General features: G+C 42.3%; 1 protein-coding gene across 2 annotated transcripts in view; it reads right to left on the bottom strand.

The window, feature by feature from the left end:
* Nucleotides 1-17,965, bottom strand: part of Cmss1 (cms1 ribosomal small subunit homolog) — a 304,195-nt gene that overhangs the window by 29,145 nt on the left and 257,085 nt on the right. For both annotated transcript variants that reach the window (XM_028760229.1, XM_028760230.1), the window contains exon 2: nucleotides 7,898-7,977. In XM_028760229.1, coding sequence (XP_028616062.1) covers nucleotides 7,898-7,977 — 80 coding nt within the window. The remainder of the gene's footprint in view (nucleotides 1-7,897; nucleotides 7,978-17,965) is intronic.

Genomic DNA, 17,965 nt, shown 5'->3' with positions numbered 1-17,965 from the left:
ACTCTTTTCTTTTTAAAAAAAAAAAAAAAAAAGAAATTAAAAAAAAAAAAAAAAATAAAAAAAAAAGAAAAAAAAAGAAAAAAAAAAAGAAAATTAACTGCAAAGTACAAAGGAACAGATCTGAGCTTGAGGTTTGAGGGTCGCTCCCTGGATTGTCCTATCACTGCTGACTGTCAGGGTCATACACAGTGTTTCCTCCACTGATTTAGTCAGGAGAGCTGATCCAGCTATAAGGCAAAGGTATAGAGAGTCCAGGTGGAAATCAGAGTCACAGAGCAGAGCAGAAGTCACGCCCCCTTTAGGGCCCTCAAGAGCTCTGAGAGGGAGGGTGAACATCCACTGTAGTATAGGTCACTGTAACCTCGAAGGGCTTTCTTTCCCTTTAACCAGACGTTTGAAAGCCCACAGAACTACCAGACAGCAGACAGCTTGCAGCTCCTCCTATTTTGTCCTGAGGTACATGACTATCCACAGTAATTATAGCCAGCTCTATCCACAAACCACCAGTGACCACCACAGGGAAGAAGGAAGAAGTCAAATAGCGCAGTGTCCCTGATCAGGTGATACACAGACAAGGTGGTCAATGACAGCAGAGGTACAGACTAAGCTGGCTTCCCATATGATTGGTCACCACAGGGGACTAGAAGCATTTACCATTCTATTTCTTCTATCATCTCTTTCCTTTTGGTGTTGCTTCTTTTTCTATAAAGTTACCTACTGTAAAGTATGTGTGCATGGCACATATCAAACAGTATAGTCTGCTTGGGAGCTATGACAAAATTACAGCAACAGAGGAATTAGAAGACAGAGAGAGTATTCACCCAGCCCAAAGCCTGTGACGAAGACAGATGGCTCCTGGAAGGTGTCTATGGATTACAGAGAGCTAAATAAGACAGTATCCCCTTCCAATGACACTTTGCTCAGCTCCACTCTTCTTACTGAACAACAGAGAAGTGATAGGGCCTTTCTATGTTGTCTTAGACTTTGCTGACGTATTTTTTTAGTTCCCCTGAGCTACTGGATTCCAAGCCAATCTCTATTTACTCTCAGTGGTCAACACTAGACTTGCACGTTTTCTCCTGAGGTTGTGAGATAGTGGCCCTGGATCTTCTTTTGCTATCTTGCCTACTTTTTATAAAAGATGTTTCATTATATAGATGACTGTAGTGGTTTGAATGAAATGCATCCCTCACCCCCACCATAGGATTTGAACAGTTGGTCCCCACTGAGGTCTAGGAGGTGTGGCCTTGCTGGAGAAAGTGTCACTAGAGGCAAGCTTTGAGGTTTAAAAGCTTTCTCTCTCTACTTTGTGCTTATAGAAGCTGCCATGTGGCACACAATGGGGGACTCCCTTCATTAGCAGGGCTTCTCCTTCTCTAACCTCAAAACCCCAAAGCATATGATTCTACCTGAGGAATGTCATGTAGTCTCAATTACAGGATCAATTTCCTTACTCCTGATAAGTACCTGTTCAGCCAACAACTGAGATACCTGAAATGCTCCCCCATGCTAATGAGGCATTTCCATACTCTAAGTCCTCAACCAATGACCATTGCTCATCCTGGATGTTCCTACCCTCAGTACTGCAAAACTCTATACGCCTTGAATCACCCTAAGTAAAATTAATCTGCCTTCTGATAGCTGGTTCTGGCTCGGTCATTTACCATATGTATTCACAGGGCTTCTGAAGCCCCACTTGTGATCTTTGCTCCCATTGCCCTCGTGGACCAAATCAGCAGATGATCGACAAGAGCGGTGAGACCCATACCTCCACCTGATGTATGGATTCTGACCCTCTGAAACCTTGAGCCACAATAAACTCATTCTTTTATTCAAGTTGCCTTGGTCATAGTGTTTTATCACAGCAACAGAAAAGTAACTAAGACAATGACATAACTCTAACCTTTGAGTACTTCACAGGTTTAGAATAGCATTGAGAAGATATAGGTGTCTCTAAAAAAATAGCAGATGAAGCCACACCAGTTGCAAAGGCCAGGCACAGCTGTGAAAGTCTGGGGATTACTATCATCTGATAAGATGGGTATGACATGAGAAAAAGTCACTAGAAAAAGTATTATAGCAGCCTGTGGCTATAAATGCAAAAGAACTGCTTGGGGCTTGTGGAATCCTTCATAGCCCTTTTTGCCCAAATTTTTATCCTCTGAAAGCTTGATAACAAAGGTGCCATATGGGATTGTGATAAAACATCTCAAGAGGCTTCTGAGCAGGTTAAGATCCTTATGGGACACACGGACATCTGAATGTCCTATTGCCAATGTCCTTTTATGTGAGAGATTACCAGAAGCTCAGAAATCTATATATGGGTGCTATGGCAAAACAATCAGAACAAATGGTTCCAATAGAGTTCTAATATCAGGACAAAGTTCAATATGCAATGCTAGAAAAGCAACTGCTGGCTGTATAGAAAACACTACAACGGGTATAATCCACTGGCCCCACCTCAGTAACAACAAAAAGAGCTTATCGAAGGAAGGGTGAGATTGAAGGCTGTTGGTAAGGCTTTTTCTGAGATAGCACAGAATCAAATCCTATAATGGTGGTATGCATATTTACAGCAATGTGGTGTAGTGTCTACAAGCTCTATCACCAATGCCATGCAGGATATCTTGGGGCCAGTGTCCATTCAAGCCACTGAGCTTCAAGAGCTAAGCTGTGTGTAGTATGGGAAAGGAGATCACCCATCTTCGCAGATGCAGGTTATGTGGACTGTCTGAGTAGGAACACAGAACAGGAATGGGTGGCTATAGTACTACAACGGTCACAGAGACTACACGAAATGAGAAAGCAGAAGTAGTCAGTGTCCTGGATTTAGAGTGATAGGTAGTAGTGATTCCTGAGAATTGGGCTGGGATAATCTGTCCTAACAGTTGGACTATACTTAGAGACTTCAATTCATAGGTATGGGAAGGAGAACTGGCATGTTCTAAATTGGCCACCAGTGGAAAAACAGATGTAAAAGGAGATACATAGCAGAGTACAACAGAAATTAGAATCCCTAGCAATTAATTGTTCACATAAAAGCCAACAGTTCATTGCTTCCCCCTGGAAATAGGAAGCAGACGCCCTTACCAAAGTATGAGCCATCTGCCATCAGGTGCCATTAGAGGCTTCTCATTGGCCTCATATAAAGTCTGGTCACAGCCAACAGTGTCTTGGTCACTGTTCTATTGCTGTGAGGAGACACCATGACCAAGGCATTTAATTGGGGCTGGCTTATAGTTTAGTCTAGTATTATCATGGTGGGAACATGGCATCAGACAGGCATGTGGTGGAGCAATAGCTGAAGGCCATGTCCTGATCCATAGGGGATAATGGGGAGGGGTTTGTAGGGAAGGAGAGAGAGAGAGAGAGAGAGAGAGAGAGAGAGAGAGAGAGAGAGAGAGAGGCTGAGTAGGCCTGATTTGGACTTTTGAAACCTCAAGGCCCATCCCCAGTGACATACTTTCTCCAGCAAGTCCATACTCCTAATCCTCAAGTAGTGCCTCCTTGATGACTAGGCAGGTACAATCAGATACAATGGTATTGCCACTTACCTGACAACCCTACTGAGGCTTAGTTGGCTGAAGTAAGGACTATATTATTAAAACAATGGCTAATGAGTTTAAGTACAAGAGGCGCCTTGCATGGGTGGAAAGGGTTATTCTCAGAAGCCAACAGGTTGTCGACTGAAAGTCCCAGTGCCAAGGGTAGATAGACTACCTTCATATCAGTTGTTGGCCAGGGATGCCTCTGAAATTCGGAACCCCATAAGACTATTGCCATTGCTGCTTGCTACATGCCAGATCAGATAGCATGACTACTGTGGGTCTAACAAACAGCTTTCTGAGTGGATTTATGGCCCACCAATAGCAAAGAGGAAGAAAGTCTAGACAAAGAATTCCAATGATGATTTTAAGGATGACTTATGAATTCAAAGAGAACATTAACATCTTAGTGAAGTGAATGATTATGTAGGATTTTAAAGAGCAATTCAATAAAAAGATTTTTAAAAACATCAGAAATTTGGGAGAGAAAAGCTTAATAGGTCAAATAACTTAGGAGAGTCTCATAAGTAGATGAGGTCAAGTGGAAGACAGAATGTCAGGGGTTAAAGGGAAAGTTGAAGAATGCAAGCTTTGAAACAAGAATCCAGAAACAGAAAGTCCCCAGGATGCCATCAATATAGAAGAGGGAGGTCATGACAAACAGAAAACAGATTGAATAAAGGAAAAATCCCTAAATCTTGGGAAAGAGATAGATACCTAGATACAGGAGGCTTCTGAGAAGTCTCACAGTTATGACTAGAAAAGAAACTTTATCACCATAGTCTCATTAGCATAGCAAGCATACCAAACACAAACAGCATCAAAGGAACAATGAGATAAAAAGGTTCAAACCCATGAAAAGCAACCCATCGGAATAGCCGAAGATCTCTAAGTAGACATAAAATCAAGGATGACAGGGAAGGAAACCAAAGAGGGCCCTGAAGTAAACCACTTGTCAGTCTACATTACCACATCCAGAAAAGCTATCCTTCAAAACTAAAGGGTGAAAGGGCAGTACCAAACTCACGGTATACTTGTTTGTTTTTTGTTTTGTTTTAATTGTATATAACAGTTTAAAAGTAAGCACAGTTAGGTCAAAATGATAACAAAATGAATTAGTTAAGTAAGTTTGGTCTTTCTCTCTCATCTTGAATGTGAGGTGGATGGCATAGGCATTGTGTATTTTAGGGTCTCTGTAAGGGACACTGCAACACAGGTACTGTGTTGCTACCACAGTTCATGGGCTAACAGAGGCAGCTAGTAAGTGATGGGCAGGAAGTATATATTGGTCAAAGTGCAGAGAATGAGTGTTTATAGAGCGCTCTGCCACAAATGGAACGTTGTCGCTATCCTAAGGTTTGGAGACCATCACTGTGGAAGAGGAGACAGGAAAACTATTAAGAGCCAGAGATCACAGAGAGGGGGGGAGGGGATGTGGTGCGGTGGGGGGGGGGGGACCAGAGTAAAACAGTGTCTTTCAGACACATGGGACCACTGTGCTCATCAATTCGCACAAACTGTGGTTGTCTGCACAAGATCTGCACTAGATTAAGCCGGTCAGCACTCTAGCATGGAAGGTGGGTTCATGAGCCCCCATACCTGACTGAGGAGCTACTGACAGAGGATGGCTTCTGGTGGAGGGAGAGTGAATTTTCCTTTAGATGTGTTCCCAGGGGGACTGACCACATAGTGGATTGCCTACATCCATGAGTATATGAGCACTACAAATTGGACTTGGGAGGCTTTTTTTTTTAATTTTTAATAAAAATGAAGATGAGGTCGAGGGAGGAAGTAGAAGGTGGCTATAAGAGGCGCTGGGGGAAACTGAGGGTGAATATGATCAAAACTATGATTTTTGAAGAAAAAAATATATAACTTATTCTAGATTGATAAATCTTAAAACCATGAAGAACAAAACCAGAGGTAAAGGAGAACTTACGTTTATATATTACTCAGTTACGTCAAAACTCTCTTTCTCTTTTTTAAAGATTTATTTTTTATTTTATGTATATGAGTACACTATTGCTCTCTTCAGACACACTAGAAGAGGGCATCAGATCCCATTACAGATGGTTGTGAATCACCATGTGGTTGCTGGGAATTGAACTCAGGACCTATGGAAGAGCTGTCGGTGCTCTTAACTGCTGAGCTATGTCTCCAGCCCCATAAAAACTCTTTAATAAAATTAGGGGTATACTTCACAGATTTGTCTTTCCCCCAAGCCATAAGCTCTCTGATGTCTCAGCAAGTGTCTAACATAGCCTTTTATGGGTTTATGGGGAGAAGACTTTTGCTTCTACCTATGGACCAGCCACCAGTGATTCATAGCTCCTAGCATTACCAGCGTGGGTTATCAGGTTCAGAGGATCAAATGAACAGAGCTCCTGGGATCCTTAGACTCTTGTAAGGAAGCAGACTAAAAACGTTGCTCAGTTGTAAATACAAATTACTTTACATGAAAAAATAATCCCAAGCAGAACAAAGGTATGAAGAATTATTCCTGGGCTTCGCTAAGTAATTGAGGAATTCAGCCTGACGACCTGAGCTCAGTCCTCAGAGCCCACATGGATGAAGGAAAGAAGTGATTTCAAGTTATCCTCTGACCTCCACACTTAGGAATGTACACACACACACACACACACACCCCACCACCACCAAAAAATAAATGTAATAAAAAATAAAAAAAAGAGAGAAACACTGTCAGATTGCTCCTCTGAACAATGACTCCTTGTGCCTATTTCCTTGCCTCCCCTTGTGAACAAAAATAACCTATGCCCATTTCAGCACTGTTGTTGGCTATGCCTTTCTTTTAGCTTCATGGGTTGAAAAAAATGTAGGAGTTAAGCCTATTCCTGATCATCCTGGAGTGTCTTCAGGCCCCTCTGTGATTCTCCCCCTTGAAAGTGGACTAACGAAAGATGGCAGAAATAGTAAGGTATTAGCTCCAAGCTTACGTCATAAAAAAGACTTCGGGGTTAAGGATTCTTGCTCAGCACTTTTTTGAGCAACCGAGGAAGCCGGTTGCAATGCACTGAGCTCTTGTAGAGAAGACTGAGGCAAAAGCACAGGAATGGGCTTCAAGGTAGACTTTTCAGCAGAAACTCTGCTCAGTCCACAACCTGAGTGGTATGTGATTAAAGATGTAATAACCTCAGACTCATTTCTCTAAATCATGATAACAGAAACAGAATAAACATGTTTTACGTGACTGTTTCTTGTTTTATAAGAATGAAGAATTTTAGATTTTAGAAATATAGAGGAAACTAAGTATGAAAAAAATGCTCAGATAAAGAGCAGCACATGGGCATGGTGGTGTATGCCTTTAGCACCAATATTCAGGGGCAGAGGCAGGTGGTCCCTTGAGTTCAGGGACAGCCTGGATTATAGAGTGAGTTCCAGGACAGCCAGGTATACACAGAGAAACTCTGTCTCAAACAAACAAACAAACAAACAAACAAACAAACAAACAAACGAATTGGTACACTGGAGATGTAGACTCAGTAAAACAAATGTGAGGTCCAGTCCAAGCAAAGTAGGGATGAATTCCAGAGGAAGAATCAAATGAAGAGCATGCACAGGGAGCCATGGGAGTATCAGAGGGACTGCATGGGCAGTCTAGAAAAGAGAGGCTATCCAAGCCCTTAATGTCCATGTGTAGCCTTTCTAGAAGGCATCTATGGCTGGAATTACAGCAGGGAGACTAGGGGAGACTAGGTCCCAAGGCTCCAAGGGTCCTTTGTACATAGCAGTATCATGGAGATACCAACTGGGACTGTAATACTGCTTTTGTGTTCATGCTAATGTTCCATCTCCTTATGCTGTGTGTTGTATTAGAAGACCTATGTCCACAAGAACAAGGTTGAATTTTTAATGGAGATGTGATATTAAATCCTAGGTCAACATAACTGTTTACATTGTACACATTTTCTTATACTTATTTTATTTGTATGAGTGCTTGCCTGCATGTCTGTATGAGCACCACATGCATGCCTGCTGCCTGTGGAGCTCAGAAGGAGTTGTATCTCCTGGAACTAGCATTATAGGTGGTGTGAACTACTGTGTGAGTTCTGGGAGCTGAACCAGGCCCTCTGCAAGAACAAGTGTTCTTAACCACTGAGGCTTCTCTCTGGCCCCTTAAATACATTTTATTTTTCCTACTAAAATATAAAAAAGAAGCAAATGGGAAAACAAGCCTCACTCGTTTATAGTTAGGAAAACATGGTCTTTTCATGGGCAAAGAAAGTAAAAGCTTCCTCCATCCCAGCAACAGCTGATTTTAGGTTAAGAATGGTGTGGAGTGGCTGTAGGCTGACTTCAGAGCCCAGAGCTGCAATGCTCATGGCGACTATTACCTGTTTGGTTTTCTCAGGAACCGGAACTGTGTCCTGCTGCGTCATTTCCGTGTCTCCTCCTTCCTCAACACCTGACAGCTCTGAAAGGGGATACAAAGTTTAAAAGTTAGAGTGCCTCTCCCAGTCAATCCAACCTTGTTAGGATTGGCTTGGAGGTTTAATCTCTTGACTTCATAATTCTTTCTCTAGAAGTTGACTTTAATGGAAATCATCAATTTTGGAGACAGACTGAAGCACTCAGATGCCAGTCTTGTTTAGAATCTGAAAAACTAAAGATCACCTAACATTAGGGAATATTTAATTATATGTTACAGTTTGGGTCTGAAATGTCCACTATGGTGTGATTAGGAAATGGTTCAGTTAGAGGTGGGGTAGGGGTAGGGTATGCACACATTAAATCCTACCACTTAGGAGGCAGAGAAGAAGGACCTCTATGAGTTCGAGGCTAGCTTGGTCTACACCACACAGAGAGCTCCAGGACAGCCAGGACTACAAAGAGAGACCTTGTTTCTGGTGGTGGTGGTGGTGGTGGTGAGACGTGATCCAACATCTAGAAATTGGGACTTAATTTTTGAAAGGAGGCTCTGGGGTGTGTGCTTGATCAGGATGGCTAGCCCCTACCCCCTAGAGGACAGGCTTAAAAGGACTGAAATCTTTTGTACAATAACCACTTTACTCAAGCAAATCTAAATGCTCCACAAAAATGTCCCCATTCCTATCACCAAAGGCCTAGACACTAACATAGGTAGGCTATAATTCTTTCCCACCTACCACAAGGGTATTTCCAGAGATGATCAGGGAGGGAGCTGGGAGTTTCCCCCAGTGACGGGTTCCTCATCTACTTCTGCATCACCAATAGAGACATCTTGGTAGCCTTAACTTCTAAATTCCCACGTTGTAAAAGAGTTACTTTTCCCACTCCACTGGGATGGTACTGGAGGAAGACTAGTGGGGAGGCAGCAGTTTCCTATTTATACTTCTTAAAGTTAGGACACAAAATAGAGCTAGCACTTTCCACACAACTGAGTAGTAGCAAGGTCATACTTATCTATACTAATAATTCAGTACAGCAACCTCTGAAGAACATGTATAGATAGACAATAAAATAAAGAGAAAACAAAGTGAGATTATCAAATATCCATAGAAAACAGGTGAGAAAAACAGTAAGCAGAAAGGAAAAAAATGAACCAGGTGGTGGTGGCGCACGCCTTTAATCCCAGCACTTGGGAGGCAGCGGCAGGCGGATTTCTGAGTTCGAGGCCAGCCTGGTCTACAGAGTGAGTTCCAGGACAGCCAGGGCTATACAGAGAAACCCTGTCTCGAAACAAAACAAAACAAAACAAAACAAAACAAAACAAAACAAAACAAAGGAAAAATGAAACAGCAGATTTACACTCTAACATATCAATCATTACATTACAAATAAACAGTGTAAGGCCTGAAGAGATGGCTTAGCTTTCACCGCACCTGCTGTTCTTTCAGAGGACCTAAGTTTGGTTCTCAGCACCTACACTCACTGGCTCACTACCATCTGTAACTCTTGCTCTAGGGGATTTGATGCTCTCTTCTGTCCTGGGAGAGCACTGGCACACATGTGTACATACACACAGAAACAGAAAGAAAGAAAGAAAGAAAGAAAGAAAGAAAGAAAGAAAGAAAGAAAGAAAGAAAGAAAGAAAGAAAGGAAGGAAGGAAGGAAGAAAGAAAGGAAAACAAATCTTTAAAAAAGTGAATGGTGTAAACATACCAATTCAAAGACAAAGACTAATAGAATGGATTTAAAAATATGACCTAACTATATGTTGTTTGTTAGAAACTTAAATATAACAGTATTGGCAAGTTCAAAGGGCTAGAAGACAGAACATACAAATATTGGTAATAAAAAAAGCTAGATTGGTCCCATGAGTATGAGAGTACAGAGTTGTCTTAGTTAGGTTTCAATTACAATAAAATGCTGACTTAAATCATCTTAGGGAGGAAAGGTTTTTTTTTTTCCTTCTTCCTCCCAGCTTACAACTCCTAGTTTACAACTCACAATATACAACTGAAGGAGTTAAGGGCAGGAAATCAAGACAGAGACCTGGAAGCAAAAACTGAAGCAGCAGCCACGAGGGAACTCTGAACTGGCCTGCTCTCATAGTCTGCTCAGTCTGCCTTCTTATACCTCTGAGGACCATGTGCCCAGGGTGGCAATGCCCACAGTGGGCGGAGTCCTCCCACATCCGCCATTAATCTAGAACATGCACCCCAGGCTGGCCTAGAGGCAATCTGAGGCAGGCAGTTTTGAAATTGAGCTTCCCTCTTCCCAGATAGCTCTAGCTTTTGTCAAACTGACAAAAAACTAACCAGCACAGCTTTACCAGAGAATCAATCTCTCTCCCCCAACCCCCATTCCCTTTCTCCCTCTCCATTCTTCTCCCTTTCAAACTCAGAGGATGCCTGCTTTCCTCAGGTTTGTTTGGCAAAGTACAATAAGGTGAGAAAAGGAAATAGAAAGCATACCCAATGGAGAAGGACACAAGCGACACCTGTTTGGAGACCACATGATGGCTCACATTAAGATCCAGGAGCTAAAGGTCATCTTTCCTGCACAAATTCTCACACTGCTTGTTTCACTGGATCTCATTTTCTTCTCTTCCATCCTGCCTTTAACTGAGATCCTTCAGGGAAGCCTTGGCTGACTCTACAGCCCTTGCCCTTCTCGTCTCTGCATATCTTTCCATATGGCTTCTAGTCTTTAACATGTAGATAAATACATAATTTTATTCTGCCTCATGGCTTGTGATGGTATTAAATACACTCTAGGCTTTCTCTCTACCTGAACCATACACTGTCTGCTAATATGCATGAGTGCCCAAAGTATTAAAATAATCTTATTTATATTTTAAAAGATTTATTAGGTCTGTCTTTCTGTCTGTCTGTATATCTGATGTGGAAGGAGGTCAGAGAAAGGGCAGATGTCCTGTAAGTGGAATTATCGATGCCATGAGCCATCATGTGGATGCTGGGAACTGAACCCACACCATCTTTAAGAGCAGCAAACGCCCTTAACAGCTGAGCCATTTCTCTGGCCCATAGTCCTTATGAAAATGCTAAATTTCTAATACAAATATTTTCGTATACTATTGTTAGCTTAAACAGAAACTCGAGATTTAAAAAATGGTCTACGAATAAACAAAGAGGGGGGAGAGTTATGAACTCTAAATTTCTCCATTCCTTAGAATTTGCTGGCTGCAGAAAATAGTCTATGCTTGGCTAATCTAGTTGAAAAATAGGTAATATACTTAAAAGTCTGTATGCCCATGGGAAATATTAAAAAATATCTTGTTAATCAAATACTCTGAATCTGAGTTAATTCTTGTTCCAAAAATTATTTCATCTTTTGAAACCTTTAGCACAAAATGAGGTCATCTTGTCGCCGTGGCTTGAACACATTAGCCGTTTCCTTAGTCTGACATTTTTTGGTTCCAAAGAGGAAAGTGCTCTTCTGAAGTAAGGATGGTAGCTCTGTGATTTCCATTAGGGGAACAGTGAAAGAAAAGTACAGCCATCCAAGCTAGCCAGTTCTTCAGGGATGCTGGGATGTGAGGTGACGCCAGGCCTGTCCCACTCGGTCCCAGTGGGTCACTCAGCCTGTGAGGCGGAGGCACAAAGACAGGGCTGCATTTCTCCAGCTCCCTGGGGACTAGTTAAAAACCGCACAGCCAGATGGGATGGGTTGAATTTTTCCAAAAGAGGAGGCAAGGACAGTGTCCTTTTTCCGTCCCATGGCAACAGCATCAATTACAAACAGAAGATTGCTCGGCTTTCTCTCAGTGTTTGCCTTTATCTCTATATAAGTACAGAAAGTCCAATCTCCTAACATCCAGACCTTAAGAGGGATGCTGACAGTGCCCTTTAAAAGTTTGTGAAAGAAAGCCAATTAAATCACCCTTTCCAACTGTGATGGCTGTTCTTGGTTGTCAACTTGACTACTTCTGGAATGAACTAAACCCCAAGTAGCCTGGTACAGCTGTGAGGGATTTTTCTTATTTAAACCATTTGAAATGGGAAGACCCATTTTTAATCCAGATTTTTTGAGGTAGGAGGATCCACCTTTAATCTGGGCTTATACCTTTCTGGTGGCATCCCACATAAAGAACATGGAAGGAGGAAGCTTTTGCACTTTGCCTACTTGCTCTCATTGGCAGGAGAGCCTACTCTGGGATTCTGGCATATACTGAAGGCCAGCTGAGACATCTAGGCTTGAGGACTGAGCTCTGGACTCTTGGGGCTTTGTGTTGGTAGACAGCAATTGTTGGACTAGTTGGACCACATCCTGTAAGCCACTCTAATACAGTCCATATATATTTATTACGACCTATTTTCTGTATTGCCTTGAACAGGAACCTGCAAACTGTAGGTGAAGGAACATTCAGAGAGTAGGTGCTGGGCTGCAAAGCAGCTGTGCTAGTTAGGGCTTCTTATCACCATGCTAACAATACTACGATCAAAAGCAACTCAGAGAGGAAAGGGTTTATTTAGTTGTAGTTCAGCATGAAGGGAATTCAGGGCAGGAACCTAGAGGCAGGCACTAAGGGAGAGGCCATGCAGGGACTGCTTACTGGCTTGCTCCCAAGGCTTGCCCACCTTGTTGTCTTACACAAGTCAAGACTATCTGCCCAGGATGGCACAACCCACAGTGAGATGGGCCTTCTCACGTCAACCATGAACTAAGAATGTGTCCTACAGATTTCCCCAAAGGCAAGTCTGATGGAGGCATTTGGTCACCTTATGTTCCCTCTTGCCAGATGACCCTAGCTTTTGTCAAGTTGATAGAAAAACTCCCAGCATGGCAGTCATGGCCACTGTTGGTGTTGCTCAAACCTGCAATTGTGTACAAGAAGTTTTAGGCAAAGTAGAACGAATCCAAGTAGTTGTGTCCCAATAAACGTTACAGTAACTCAGGTTTGCTGGATTTGGTCATAGATCTTAGTTTGACAAACATTGACTTACTTTAAAAAACTTTAAAAGTTTTGAGTTGTGTGTGTGTGTGTGTGTGTGAAGCATGGTTTCTAATTACTTGATAGGGGCACCTATGTATGATCAGGGATAAGCTTACTTTAATTTTTGTTTGTTTGAGTCAGGGTCTTGCTACACATCTCAGGCTAGCCTCAAAATCACTATGCATACCAGGCTCGCCTCTGAGTCAATAAGTATTCAGGCTGGCCTCAAACTTACAATCTCCCTACTTTAGTGTCTCCCTTGCTTGTTTATTTATTTATTTACATACAAATTTTTGCCTGCATGTATGAATGTGTGCCATGTGCATGCCTGGTATCACTGGAGGTCAAAAGAGGTCCCCTGGAACTGGAGTTACAGATGGTTCGGACCTGCCATATGGGTCCTAGAAACAGAACCCAAGTCCTCTGCAAGTGTAACAATTGTTCTTAGCTGCTGAACTTCTCCTTAGTGTGTGTGTGTGATGTGTGTGATGTGTGTGTGTGTGTGTGTGTATCTGTTTGGAACTTTTCTGTTTATGAACACTTATCTATCAATCACTCTCATGCATATGAACATGTCATTGCATTTTGAACTTGCCCATTTTTAATATGAATTCTAACAATCTGTAAATTACACACAACCTAGGAATACTGGCACACGGCAGTTCAGGAACCCTTTATGGCTTCCTGTTGAATTGCTCCCTTAGAATTACGCTCTGACTCTTTTCACGTGGGGAGTGTAACGATTCTTCTGTATTTCTCGAAGTGTTTGGCTCTTCTCTGGGAAAGCTACATCATATAAACTGGAAAGTCATGCTGCCTATACAGCCTTAAACGGTCTAAAGAGTTTTGCTAAAATTACTCATCCCTTGGAGCCAGATTGTTTTACTTGGCCAGGAGAACCAGGGCTCAGAACTCTATTCAAGAACCATGTTCCCAGCTCATTAAGAGAGTCCCATCAGCATCACTGAGCAAGCACACATTCCCACATCTGAAGAATGAATCTGGAGAATGAACTCTGTGAAGGCCTCAGGGCACTTCAGCCACGCAGGACACGGTGAGGGGAAGGGGAGGACAAGGGGGTCAGAAACCATGTTAAGGAAGAAGAGGCGCTCAGCTTCACTGAGAAAGGCCTGCAGTAAGGGAGGTGCCATGTTTTCATTGCCTCTGTACATCTATAGAGCAGTTCATACAAATGCACTGTGACTAAAACAGGAGGCTTTGCAGCTACTTGGGCCCCTCAACAAAGAAGAACCACTGTTATCTGTAAATGCATCTCACTCAGATTATTCCAGAAACAGTCTTTTAACACTACAATCTCTTACTTTCTACCAGATCTTATCACTCCCCTCACGCTGTACAAGACCTTCTGAAAGCAGAGTTAAGACTGTCTTAGCCAGCAGCTACATGACAACTTTGAATGGAAAAGAAAAACAGGGAGAAAGACTTTGGGGAAATGGAGACCCCGGGAAGGAGGTGGAGGAAGAGCCTCAAGCCCAGGTCGATCATGCCAGCACAGGATATCTGGTTGCTATGATAGGGAGGTCTATTGAAGACAGCAGGCTGCTTTCTAGTCTTGCCATGACTGGCCATGCAGGTCTAGAGTCCATGTATGTGTCAGTATATAGGAGCCTCCAAAGTCTTCTGAAAGCTTGCAGTGATTTATCAGGCTTTATGACAGGATAGCCTATGCCACTCTGTGCCCCATGCCCACAGGGCCTTACATTGGCTCCTTTATCTGGATATTCTCTCAGATACAGCAAAAAACTGGGCAAGATCTAGTGCTCTCTATCTCTTAAGCTCCTTATGGTCACTTCTTTGAAAGATCTGATAGAAGAAATGCTTTTGGACAAAGGCCTATGAGCTGGTACTCTGTAATACAAGGTGTTCTGGGGCTCTGAACTGAATGGGGAGTGGGGGCAGTTCCTTTCCCCCATTTATTTTGTCACTTCGAATGGCAACAGCCACAATTTCATCTACAGTCCAGTAATGGTTCTATTTTTAGTATGGGATGTCCCTAGCAACAGATTTAGGGTTTTGTTTACAAAACATGCCATGTGTTTCCACAGGAAATTTTAAAGCCAGAGATTTGGAGCACGGTAGCAAACCATGAAATGAAATTGCTGTCCGGGTCCTGGGACTGACAGGCATAGATATTAATAGCAGCAAGAGCACCTCAGAGAAAAGCTGGCTGAAGGAATGTCCGACTTGCTAACTGTGCATGCTTTTCCTGCCACTTTAAAGGCAGCTGAGTTAAACCTTGGGTATTGTCTAAAAAGGCTAACTGCTCTGGTTTAGTAGAACATTATGTATATATCTTTAAAAAATATTAAAAGTGAACTTTGGCATAGTGGCACATGCCTTTGATCCTAGAACTTGGGAGGCAGAGGCAGATGGATCTCTGTGAGTTTGAGGCCAGTTTAGTTTTCATAGAGTTCTAGAACAGCTAGGGCAACATAGAGGGACCCTGCTTCAAATAAAATAAATAAAGAAATAGATACTTATTTTTTAATCTATGTGTTTGCTTCTCTGTATGTGTGTACCACATGTGTGCAGATGCTTACAGAGCCCAGAAGAACGAGTTGGCGCTCCTGGAACTCTATGTACTGCTGGCTGTTTGTAAGCCAACACTTGAAGTGGGTTCTGGGAAATGAACATGGTTGGGTCTTCTGCAAGAACAGCAAGTGCTGTAAGCCACTGAGCCATCTCTCCAGCTCCTTCAGCGTATTTCTTTATGCAAGATGCACACAGTAAAAGCTCCTTGTGAATCACCAAAGGGTCCTCGCCATACCTCTGAACTCCCGTGCTTCCATTCAGCCTTAGCGGCAGGGAAGGCCTTTAGTGCCAAACCTCAAGGGCCTCAGGACTTCTGCTACCTTTGTGGCAAACATTAGGAGTAGGCCATACAGGAATCATGGGATGGTTTTGCAGAAAGAACCATGATCTGTTTTCTTTTTGTCTTGCAATAAAGCATCCCCACCTCCACATACCTTCACTTTAGCTTAAAGGAAAAAGGATGAGTTGACTTAAGTGACATGGATTCAACTTCAGTCCAGCACGTTCATGCTTCTTTCTAGTCTGCTTTACATCCAGGAATATCTGTATATCTAGTTGTGCTGAGGCAAGGCTGATGACACAGTGTCAGGATTTACACCGACCCAGTATGAATCCAAAGTCCTACCTGTTATGCAAAATTGCCCCATTAAGTTGGAAAGTAATTTCCTTTCCAGTGGTATGAGTGTCTATGGGATTTGAACACAGTTTAGTATAACCATGTACATTTTTTTTAACAATTATACATCTGAAGGAAAAGGTACTACACATAACAGGTAGGCCCTCTCTTCCCTAAAGCCCCAAACCAACAATCTCTGCCAGCACCTTCTCCCGCATGCCGTGTTCTATGTGTACGAAACATAAGCTAGCACGGCATTATGTCATCATCTGTCTAGTTTAGTATCTGTGTCCTACAGGGGTTCATTTCCATGTAAATATGGATTACTACTCTACACATGAAGAGATGGTGACGAGAACTTATCGTGTGTGTATATGTGTGTGTGTGTACACGCATAAGCACATGCATGTTAGAGATTAACCTTCAGTGTTGTTTATATGTCTGTTCTTTTGAGACAGGGTCTCCTGTTCAACCTGGTCACTGAGTAGGCTATGCTAGGTAGCCAGTGGACCCGTCTCAGCTCCTCCCTGCCCCCGCCCCCTAGCTCTGACATTACAGACAGAGGCCACCATTCCCATTATGTCACCACATCCAGCTTTTTACTCCAGTGTCTGGGATGGACCTCAGGCTCTCAGGCTTTGCACGGGATGCACTTTACTGACTGAGCCATCTCCCTGGCCTCGGCAGGACACCGTCTAATGGCTCCCAGAACAGCGCTCTGTGCTGTTTTAAGACGTGTCAGTATAGACGAGTGATGGAGAACATTAGGAAGCCTAAGGTTTCAGTTCCAACTTTTATGATTTTGGTCAAATCACTTACTGTATGCTGTAGTTTTCTCATTTGTAGACCGATGAAGTCATACTGCTGTGAATTATGATTCTCTTTTGGTTTAGGGCAAGTTCTCCTGGAATGGTGTACACCCTGGACATGTCAAAATTTCCAGAGTGTGATAGAACGTTGAAGCACTGAAGGGAGGGGAACGTTTTAAAACATACAGGTGACTATGGCTCTTTATGTGGGTATCTGAGTTACGTCATTTTCTTCTAGACAGAAATTTCCTAAGAAAGACACCCGAGTCTGTAGTCATCCCTGTAACCCACTTGTTAAAACACGTTATTTCAGGGGAGAGATAGACTACTGTGACAGGGACATTTCTGTTAGGACTGCCCCACGGCCCTCACAGAGACTTCAGCTGCCTGATGAATTACTGCATACCCTTGCTGTTTGTCTTACAATTCCATAAATACTTATACTTCCCCCAAAATCCTTTCTTAGGGTTCAAGACAAGGTACTTTACTGCTTTGTCCTTAAAGTTTCTGCTAAACTGGCTTAAGGATGTCAGGCCAGCTGTCAAGCCCATAAGGATGTCAGGCCAGCCACTGTCAAGTCCATTATAAGAGGGTTTATATTTAGAATGTTCCAGAACCTCAGTTCCTTGGTTTCATGATGACGTGGATAAAGCAACTAGGAACAGCCTAATGAAATAGGTAGGATGGGCTAAAATCAAACTCTGTTTGTCAATCAAGTTAAAAGGAGGAGGGGAGTCTTCATCTAAAAATTAATTAGAATTTATTATAAAGATCTTGTAAACAAAAAAAAACACAGCAAAAATTTGAAAAACATTGTTTACTCCTTCTAAGAACATAATGTTTTATCTACAGATATTACAGAAAATACAGAAAATGTAAAAGGAACAAAAATTTGTTACCACTATAAAAGGATGTTTTTACTATAAAACAAAATTATACTTTGATGTATTTGTTTTCACACTTGGTATTGTTCTGAGTGTGTATTTATATATACATTTTCAATTTTATATATCTAGAGTTATTTGCTATACACAATACTTTATACCCTTTACTATTATATACAAAAATTTTCCTATGCCATTAAGTGGATTTTTTGTTTTCTTTT

This window comes from Grammomys surdaster, unplaced genomic scaffold (assembly GCF_004785775.1).
Source record: "Grammomys surdaster isolate TR1022 unplaced genomic scaffold, NIH_TR_1.0 126398, whole genome shotgun sequence".
Classification (NCBI taxonomy): domain Eukaryota; kingdom Metazoa; phylum Chordata; class Mammalia; order Rodentia; family Muridae; genus Grammomys; species Grammomys surdaster.
The sequence above is the reverse complement of the archived record's forward strand: the minus strand, read 5'-3'. Positions and strand labels throughout refer to the sequence as shown.